Raw genomic sequence first — 9,543 nt, 5'->3', positions numbered from 1 at the left:
CAATGTGCGCCACCAACGCTGCAATTAAGCGTCGTCCGGCGGAGTGGACGCTCGCGGCGGGGCCGGGCGGCTCGTCCCGTGAGCCGAGCTCGCGGGGACACGTGGCGGCGGGGACGGGCGGCTCGTCCCGTGGGCCGAGCTCGCGGGGACACGTGGCGGCGGGGACGGGCGGTTCGTCCCGTGAGCCGAGCTCGCGGGGACACGTGGCGGCGGGGACGGGCGGCTCGTCCGTGAGCCGAGCTCGCGGGGACACGTGGCGGCGGGGACGGGCGGCTCGTCCCGTGAGCCGAGCTCGCGGGACACGTGGCGGCCGGGGACGGGCGGCTCGTCCCGTGGGCGAGCTCGCGGGGACACGTGGCGGCGGGGACGGGCGGCTCGTCCCGTGGGCCGAGCTCGCGGGGACACGTGGCGGCGGGGACGGGCGGTCCGTCCCGTGAGCCGAGCTCGCGGGACACGTGGCGGCGGGGACGGGCGGCTTGTCCCGTGGGCCGAGCTCGCGGGGACACGTGGCGGCGGGGACGGGCGGCTCGTCCCGTGAGCCCAGCTCGCGGGGACACGTGGCGGCGGGGACGGGCGGTCCGTCCCGTGAGCCGAGCTCGCGGGGACACGTGGCGGCGGGGACGGGCGGCTCGTCCCGTGAGCCGAGCTCGCGGGGACACGTGGCGGCGGGGACGGGCGGTCCGTCCCGTGAGCCGAGTTCGCGGGGACACGTGGCGGCGGGGACGGGCGGCTCGTCCCGTGGGCCGAGCTCGCGGGGACACGTGGCGGCGGGGACGGGCGGCTCGTCCCGTGGGCCGAGCTCGCGGGGACACGTGGCGGCGGGGACGGGCGGCTCGTCCCGTGGGCCGAGCTCGCGGGGACACGTGGCGGCGGGGACGGGCGGTCCGTCCCGTGAGCCGAGTTCGCGGGGACACGTGGCGGAGGCGGTGCGCTGCCGCCTCGCCGCCCGCAGCCGGGCGGTGTCCGCGGCGATGACCATAGTCCCATATGGTGCAACGCACACTCGTACTCTGGACTGAACGTGCGGCGACGGCGGCTTACGGCGCAGAACGCCTTCTGCCAGTGATGGGAGCGCAGGGGCAGCCTGAGCGTTGGCCGACCCGTCCCGCGGTTCTCACACGGCACCCATCCCCAGGCGAGCCTCCTGCCACGGTCGGACGCCGTTCGGAGCCACTGGGAGAGGGAGAGAGGGAACGCACGAAGGAAGGCGCCCCCTAACGGTGCCCCTACGTCAGGCACCAGGTGCCCCGCCTGCCCGCTGGAATGCGCCCGCGCGCTCCCAAGGGGAGCCGGTCGGCTGTGGCGCCGTGTGATATTCCCCAGCAGATTACTATTTAACCCCCGGCGCGGCGGTGCCCGGCGCGCCGCCGCCGCCAGTATGCGCCGTCCGGCGCCGCGCGGCGTCGGCTGGCGAGCGAGCGACGGTGACGGGCCGCCGCCGGCCGCGCGCACTGACGCCATCCGCTGACCTGCGCTCGGAACTGGGTCAAAGGCCACCAGGGCGGCGTCTGTTGCCGGGCGCGCTCTCTTCGCCGACGTCTCAATCGCTGCCAGGCGAGCGGCGAGCTTGTGGCGACGGTTCACTTTTTAAAGGTCCCAGTCGGCTAATCGAAAGCGAGCCGAAAGTAGGCTACACACTGAACGGAGCAGAAGGCCAGCGGCTAATAACATATGGTTACCGCTGTTTTAAACAGCGTCTCCGAGGAGAAACTCTTTAAAAAGCATCGCTTGATATCCTCGTAATAGCCGGCTATGTGCTGTTACGAAATGATCAGGGCCGGCGTCGGCCACTTTAGAGGCTGGACCGACGGCGCGCTGCCCCGACCGCGTTAGCGTGTCGCTGCGTCATCTAGCGCACCCCCTGCCTGCCACCCGGCGCCCGGGAGCTGACAAACAACTCGGGCTGGGCCGTCCCGCCCGGCGCGGCCCGCCGATTTAAATGGCGGCGCACTCGGAAGTGATCTGATTGTGCCACGGCCGCCGCTTCCGGCTGCCGACCGGACTCACGCCGTGTTCCGGTCGGCTGTCGCGTGACGGAAGCTGTGACGTGTCACGCGCGGTCATGGGCGCCACCGCAGCTGGCGCGCGTGCCGACAAGCCACGCAACAGGCACGGGACACAGGTCACCGCCGTGTCGCTGCTCGTCTGGGATAGCGACCATCTGACCGGCCGGCGAGGGAGATAAGCCTGGCGTCGCGACGCGTCACGCCAGCGTCGGGCCGCCCAGCCGATCGCGCCGCTAGCTCAGCCACCGGGGGCGATAGGGTCGCCCGCGGACCTCGGACCCCGACTGCGGGCCGGCGTCCGACGCTCGCGTGGGGACCTCAGCCGCCGGGCCGGGCCGGGCCCCGGCCGGCTGGCGGCGGGCGGCGCAGGTGCTGCCGGCCGGCCGGGAGGGGACGGCGACAGCTGGACCGGGCCCCGTCGGACCACCGATCCGACACACCGCCCGCGCCCGCAGCGGGGTCTCCCGCACACGTCCGCGCGCTCCCCAGCTCGACACGAGGTCTGACCGCGCACGGCCCGCCCGTGCGCCTGCGAGACCGGTCTTCAGGCGGAAGGCGGAAGCGCCGCCCCGCTCCAAACGGCCACGGCGCCGGTCAGCGGGCCGGAGACAGCTCGTTTGTCACCTCGACCGGTCGGCGTCGGGCCCGCCGGCGCCGTCGCCCCCGTCTGCGCCGTCGCTCGGCCGTCGGGCCGACGTTCCCGCCCCCCCCCCCCCCCCCGTCGACGCCTCCGACGCGTCACGCCGCGGCCGGGCGTGAAACGGCGCCGATTACGCCGTTGCAGCGAAACCCGAGCGCGGTGGGAGCGGGGCGCGGCGGCGACCGGCCGTCATGACCGCCCCTTCGTCGGCCGCCCTTTTTCTCGCGCCACTCCCCCCGGCCGACACCGCGCTCCCACGCTTTTCTAATAAGCATAAACTATCGGGGATAAATCTCGCCGTGACGCGGCGAGGATGAGTCTGCTTCCGGCGGTCTTTGTGGGCGGCGAGCCGAGTTTTCAGCGCGCCGCCGACAGGAATAACTCACGTGGGAACGCGCGGCAAAACGTCGGCGTCGACGCGAGGGTCGCCGCCGCCGACGGTCGGCCGGCGGGCGCGGCGAGCGCGAGACATGACGGTTACAGCGGCGGGTTCCGGTGGCGCGGCGCGCTCTTTGTTGGCGCGCGCCGCCGGTACCGTTTTTGCGGACAATCACGCCAGTGGCGAACTATTTCGGAGCCGCGCCGCCGGAAGTGGGACCGTGTGGCGTGAGACGTAACATCAATCGAAAAACGCCGCCGCCCTAATTGTTTGGCGATGCCGCCAAATAAGGCGATCGATGCCGGACGCCTTTTTGCCACTGCGCAGTATGTATTATAAACGAGCTCGGGCTAACTCTGCGCCGGTCATAATTGATGAGCATGGCTCATGAATTACATCGTAATTGTAATATGGGCCTAACGAGTGGCGGCCCGCCGTATCATGTAATGGCACGTTATCAATCGATATCGCCACGGCCCGGCCGCGTTTCAATACATCACCCCTCCCCCTCCCCTCGCGGAGCGCACGCACCGATCGATTTTCCGGAGCCAAACAGAGGCCCGCATTGCAATACATCTGCCCGCTACACGCCTCGTGATTGGCTGACGGCGCCGGCGGCGCGCTCTCATTGGCTGCAACGGCCAGCTGAGAGGCGCTGTCTGACGCGCCGCCTGTGTCACAAGTGTGCACACACGCGCGCACCCCTACCGCTTCACAGCTTGGTTGGGACCGGGGGAGGGGGGAGAGGCACCGCCCGTGCTCCACCAAGCTGCGGCGGCTTTCAGCGGTCACCGTCGAGCGCCCGAACACCTCAGTCCGGGCGATGACGACCGTGATGCCCCCCCCCCCCCCACCGCCGTCACCCGAAGTCATCCGGAGGCGGCCGTCTGGCGCACGTACCTGTTGTGCAGAGCGCGATGAAGGTGTGGGCGTGGCGCCGTATCAAACGCGCGTTGGCCTTCAGTGAGAGGCGGACCAGCAGCTGCTCCACGAAGTCGAAGCTGGTGACCGAGTTGAGGTCCCAGTTGAGCCGGTGTAGGAGGGCCAGCTCGAATTCCTGTGGAGCGGATGTCCGGTCAGGGCAATTGCCGATGGGATTACTGGTGCGCCCAGTGTGACTTATGATATCTCACGAAATACAAAACCGGCATCATACAACATATGAAAGAAAAGCAAACACATATCTCCCGCTACGTACTCGACTGCGGTCGACTTTGGGCAAGGTCTCGTCCGCTTGCCGGCCAGCTCCCTACGACACGGCGCCCACTGCTCGTCCCGACACGCGGCGCCCGCTGCCCGTCCCGACACGCGGCGCCCGCTGCCCGTCCCGACACACGGCGCCCGCTGCCGGCGCCGGTCGCCGCCGTCCTGACCGCGATTTATGAACGAATGAAGGCATACTTTATCGGTAATTATAGACCGAGGGTCAGAGCAGTTTTAATTAGGCCCTGCGCGGGTGCAGACGGCCGGCGGCCGGCCGACGCACCGGCGACAGGGCGGCCGGCGCCGGTCGGGCCGCGGCGCGGGCCTCCGCCGCCACAAGAAACGCATTCCGAGGGAAAATGACAGGAAATGGCTGACTTATGGGTCCGCATTGAATAACACGGCCGGCGGCGACGGCCCGAGCAATACCGCGCAAGGCCGGTACGTTTTTCTGTTTACTCTTCGGCGCCAAATCATAGGACACGGGGCCGGGGGCGGCGGACGCGGCGGCGCGATCACAGTCATTTCGGGCGGAATGCGCAGCATGTGGCGTGGCCGTGCCCTGATCTCGTTAGCATGTCTCCCACGGCAGCGGCGCGCGCGCCCGAGGTGCGGAGCGGCCAATTTCGTCGGCCTCTGACCGCGCTTTCCCGCGCGCCACCGCCGCCGGCCCGCCCCCATTGAATTGTGTCCTGCCGCCGTGGCGCGAGTCCTTGGCGGGCCCGCCGTCGGCGCGAGGTTCAAGGACTGGCCGCAGCGGCCGACAAAGAGATAAAAACGCCTGGAATGCTCGGTCGAACTGCACGGGCCAAGAGAGAGCCCAGCAGCTCCGGAGGGCGGCGCCGACCGAGGGCTGGCCGCGGCTCGGGCGCCGGTGGCGACGGAGACGGCGCTGCCCCGCCCCGCCGACATGGGATCCGCCGTCCGCGATACAGCGAGTGTCAGGCTGATGGTGAGACGAGCCTGTAACGGATGCTCCCGTCTTCAGCGCAGATCAATGCTCCTGTGATAGAGCGGAGGCAGCATTTTGCGCAACGGCCAACGCAGCGACTCGCCGCATGACGCCAGCTTTGACGAGATGAGACACCGCGTTTTGCTCTGAAAGGCTCCTTTAAAGCGTCCCTGAATACGGTGACCAGCTATCTCCATGGCATCTGAAGAGCCGTGTCGGCCGCGGCCGAGTGCGCCAAGGCCGGGCTCCGGCCCGCGGCGGCCGGCCGCGGACGTCTGACCATGAACCGCAGGCGGCGCGCTCGCACAAATCCATCTTCATGCATCTCCGGCCAACAAAAATGTCCCCATTACGCGCGTAAATCGATCAACGCGGCCCGCGACTTTTTAACGAGCTGGCTTCATTTGTTGTCGCCGAGCTGTGCACGGCGTAATGGCCCATTACGGGGCGGGCGGTCGGCGCGGCTCTCCGTACAGTACGGGGCCCGAGTCGGGCTGCTCTAATTACGGCCAGCGGATACCGGCAATTAGTCGGCCACTTGGCGGCGGCGCCGATCGTAATTGCACGTGATCGGCATCTCGGAGGCATGCGTGCAGGCGGGACGGAAGGGGGCGGGGGAGGGGGTGCCAGACCCGACACAGCGCCGCCGCCGCATCCTCGACCACGGGCCGAGGCTCGCCGCGCCCAGCCAGGCCTGAAGACGGTCCCACCAAGGCTTCTCGCATGGGAGACGTTTACAAGAGGGTGGCGTAGTCATCAGGCGCGCCGCAGCCTAACGCAGAGCCCTAGCGGTTTGTCGGCAGGGAGATACTGAGAGCCCGAGCCCGGCATGAGACCCGGTGGTCAGGGCGACCACTGACCAGGTGGGGGAAGGGTGGGCGGCGTGGACGACGGGGACACCCGACCCCTGTCTGGTCAAGAGTGACCAAACCTGTCGGCTGTGAAGGCTGATGGCTGCAGCACGGCTGCGCCCGGGGGATGCTTCAGAAGTACCAAAGCCGATCATTCCCTTTTTCATCCGCGAGGTCGTAAACTTTGTGGGATATTGGAAGAAGTTTCGGTTAAATGTGCGTTTCATTCAATGTTGTTATAATCATTCTGGGAACAAGATATCCGCAAGAATACAAAAAAGAATGTAAGCGCATGTTTACAACCTTAAATTTCCTCTCACGACTTGACAGCGTGCGACAGATGGTGCTGCCAAGCCAGAATTCAGACGTGCCGCCTTTATTGAACCGGGAGTCGGCGCAATTCTGGACAGCCTTGGACGGCGCTGTCCGGCGAGGACAAATTCGCCGGCGATAGACGCACGTGGACAACTTTTTATGATGTTTTAAATCCCCGCACGGTCGAAAAAAGGCCCGGCCGTTCGCGCAAGAGCGATCATCCGCGTCAGCCCAGATGATAATGGATTTGTGGAGCGCATGTGCAGTGGACGGAAACGTCCGCACAAAGCGGCAGCACGCGACTCGGCGCCGCCGGGTGTGACCGTGACACCGGTCCCGTTGCCATGCCAACGCCGGCGTGACACAGAGCCGGGCTGCGTGACGGGGCAGCGACGCGAGGTGGCTGAGGCGCGTCTCAACACGTCCCGGCGGCGAGGTGGAGGGGTGTGCGGTACAGCGCCGCGCCGTAGTGACGCAGCCGCGTCAAGACGCGATTGACAGCCGCTGTCAGTCCCGGCATGCATAGCGCCTTGAGAGGAGGAGATACGCGCCTGGGGTGGCGGGATAACGACTATGGTGGCAGCGATTAGGCTCGCGGGTCCGTCCCCCGTGGCGTCCCGTCCCCGCACCACGATCTGACCTCTCTGCCTGCCGCGGCCGCGATCGGAGCCGTGGCGAGTGCCGCCACCGGCGCCGGCGCCGGCCCCCTCCGACGCGCCCCAAAAGGCTGTATCATCGCGCCCCAGGAATGCGTGCGCCCTCACAAAGGCGGCAGTCGGCGGCCGGCTGTTCGAGGTCACAAGCGCGGCGCGGCCCCGGCGCGCGGCCGCCCGGCGCGGCCGCCCAGATTCCGCGGATGCCGCGCTGCACTTTAAACGCAAGGGTGACGGCACCGTTAGCATGCTTGTCGCCTCTCGGAGCGGGACGCGACCCGCCGAGCCGTGAGAAGACGACCCGGAGAGCGGCGCCGGACCGCCACCCACGCAGCGGCGCTCGCGCGGCGCCGGCGCTCACCTTGAGCTGCTGCTCGGTGACCGAGTAGTCGGTGAGGTAGACAAGCTGCTGGAGGCTGAGCGCGCGGCACTGCCGGATCTTGGAGGCCAGCAGCAGGCAGACGGCGGCCAGCAGCTGCAGCTGGCCGCGCGCGATCCGCCGCTGGCCCAGGAAGCGGTCCATGTAGTTGACGGCCAGCGGGAAGATCTGGTCCTCGCAGCCGAACTCCTCGCATACCTGCGTCGGCGGCGCGCGTCAGGCAGGGCAGGGCGGCATGCCGGGCGCCGGCCCAGTGAGTGTGGCCGTGTCCGGCGCCCGCGGCAGCCGGAGAAGTGCCGGCGCCGGTGCGGAGGACACCTGTCGTCCGGCGCCGCAGCGGAGCGCGGTCCCGGCGCGCGCCCCACTCTCTCGCCTGTTGCCGGGCATGGGCGAACACGGCAGCTCTGCCTCCCACCCGAGCCGTCCGTGTGCGCCCCGACCTGACCCGACCCGGCTGGGAGCGTGCGGTCTTCACGCTTCGGCGGAGAGCCTTGCGAAACAGACCATCCATCCTCAACAGGTGTGGGCGTGCGGTGAACGTCGCCATGACAACAGCATCCAGAGATCACCGGCTGCCGTAGCCAATCAGGCGCAGCCGTCGACACACTTTTGCCCCAAAATACAACCAGGTTGGAAAAGTGAGCGCTGGAAGGCCGCCCGGCCACTGAATCCGGGTCTCCCTCACGAGCAATTCATGACGCAAATCAAATCGCCGTCCCAAGATCGAGTAGCACTTCGGTCGCACAAAGGAGCCCTCTACAGAACACGTAGTCGTTCCTGGGGGGAAACAGGCCGCAGCAGCCTTCACGCGCACACACCGGCCATAAAACGGACGCTCGGTTGTTTAGCTGGGTGATTTAAAGCACTATACACGGTTGGATTTCACGAGACTCCGTCGCGCGCGGCAACGGGCGTCGTCACCCACCTCCAGCATCCAGGACGTCACCATCTTCCTCATGTACGGCTGGATGTCGTTCTGCGTCTGCTGGAAGTAGCAGGCGCCCGGCATGTAGGAGTGCTCGGTGCGCAGCAGCGACTCGAGCACTCTGTCGTCGCGGAAGATGACCGCGTCGTTCTGCGCCATCCTGCAGGAGGTATCCATCGGCTGCTCAGCACACAGCAGGCTGCTGCTCATGCCTAGCAGCACCGGCTCTTGAGACGCGGAGCGCGCTTTTGGTTGTCACGCGGGAGCGGCAGGTCCGACCACCACCCCCGTCCAGCTCTGTTCACACACTGGCGACTCCAGCCGGTGCTCCCCGGTCCTCCTCTGACACGGCGCCGGCAATCTGGCCCGGCCGGCCGGCGGCGCACGCCACTCTCGCCGCCCGCCCCCCGGCCAGCGCCGCTCGCAACGGCCACAATCGCATGCTGTCGGTGGACACCTGGCCCCGCTCGTAGCTCGCAGTATGGGAGAATGGACGTCCTATTAGGCGGCGGGACCGGGTGCGTTCGGCTCAGTTTTGCGTGCTCTGCTCTCTCCCATGGTTGTGAAGGGTCATAGGGGACCGCCGGCCAACGTGGATTGAACTGATGAACCATTGAGTTCCCGTCGGTGTATCCATCCCGACCTGGTACGCGTCATGTCACCCGCGCCTCCACATCACGCGCCGGCCGATCGGGAAGCCGTACGTTAGTTACTTCGTCAGCAGACTCCTTGCACGGCTTTTGTCGCGGCAGGTTAAGGATGCGCACACTGGTGAGCCCAGCGTCCAGAGCTGCGTTCGGGTGTCACTTCAGCGGCTCTGCCGGCCACCGAACAGCTGCTGTTGTGCTGACCCACAAACACAGGCACGCGGACGTGATTCCCGGCACGAACATGTTTGCTCTACACACAAGTTGGCTTTATTTATGCCTTTGGGTAAATGAGAGCGCCCGATTTCATGAAAATGTACGCCCTGTTGTAAGTCCACCAGATACTTGAAATAACCGATCTTGATTATTTGCAGCAGCCGCATGCTTAGAGGGCAGCCGCCCACGGACCTGGCGTGCTATGCTAGATATGAAGGAAACGCCGGCGATGTACTGAAAGGTACACCACTGGCAAATTAGGCGAATATAGGAATTAATGTTTTATTACCGATGAAATATCATGCCGCGAAAGCGACCAGTACAATTTGAGCCTCAATCTATGAGTAAGGGAAGTCCTGCATTGCAAATATACTTCA

General features: G+C 66.8%; 1 protein-coding gene across 1 annotated transcript in view; it reads right to left on the bottom strand.

Annotated features, from left to right (window-relative positions):
• Nucleotides 1–8,602, bottom strand: part of LOC119107781 (G1/S-specific cyclin-D2) — a 10,600-nt gene extending 1,998 nt beyond the window's left edge. The window contains exons 1-3 of the mRNA XM_037231329.1: nt 8,304–8,602; nt 7,361–7,576; nt 3,926–4,082 (exon numbers count right to left, since the gene is read on the bottom strand). Coding sequence (XP_037087224.1) covers nt 3,926–4,082; nt 7,361–7,576; nt 8,304–8,513 — 583 coding nt within the window. The 5' untranslated portion in view covers nt 8,514–8,602. The remainder of the gene's footprint in view (nt 1–3,925; nt 4,083–7,360; nt 7,577–8,303) is intronic.
• Nucleotides 8,603–9,543: the final 941 nt, after the last annotated feature.

The sequence above is a fragment of the Pollicipes pollicipes genome, unplaced genomic scaffold, assembly GCF_011947565.3.
Source record: "Pollicipes pollicipes isolate AB1234 unplaced genomic scaffold, Ppol_2.1 Scaffold_6686;HRSCAF=7923_pilon_pilon_pilon, whole genome shotgun sequence".
In the NCBI taxonomy this organism is placed as follows: Eukaryota; Metazoa; Arthropoda; class Thecostraca; order Pollicipedomorpha; family Pollicipedidae; genus Pollicipes; species Pollicipes pollicipes.
Note: the sequence above shows the minus strand (reverse complement) of the source record. Positions and strands in the feature narration are given on the sequence as shown.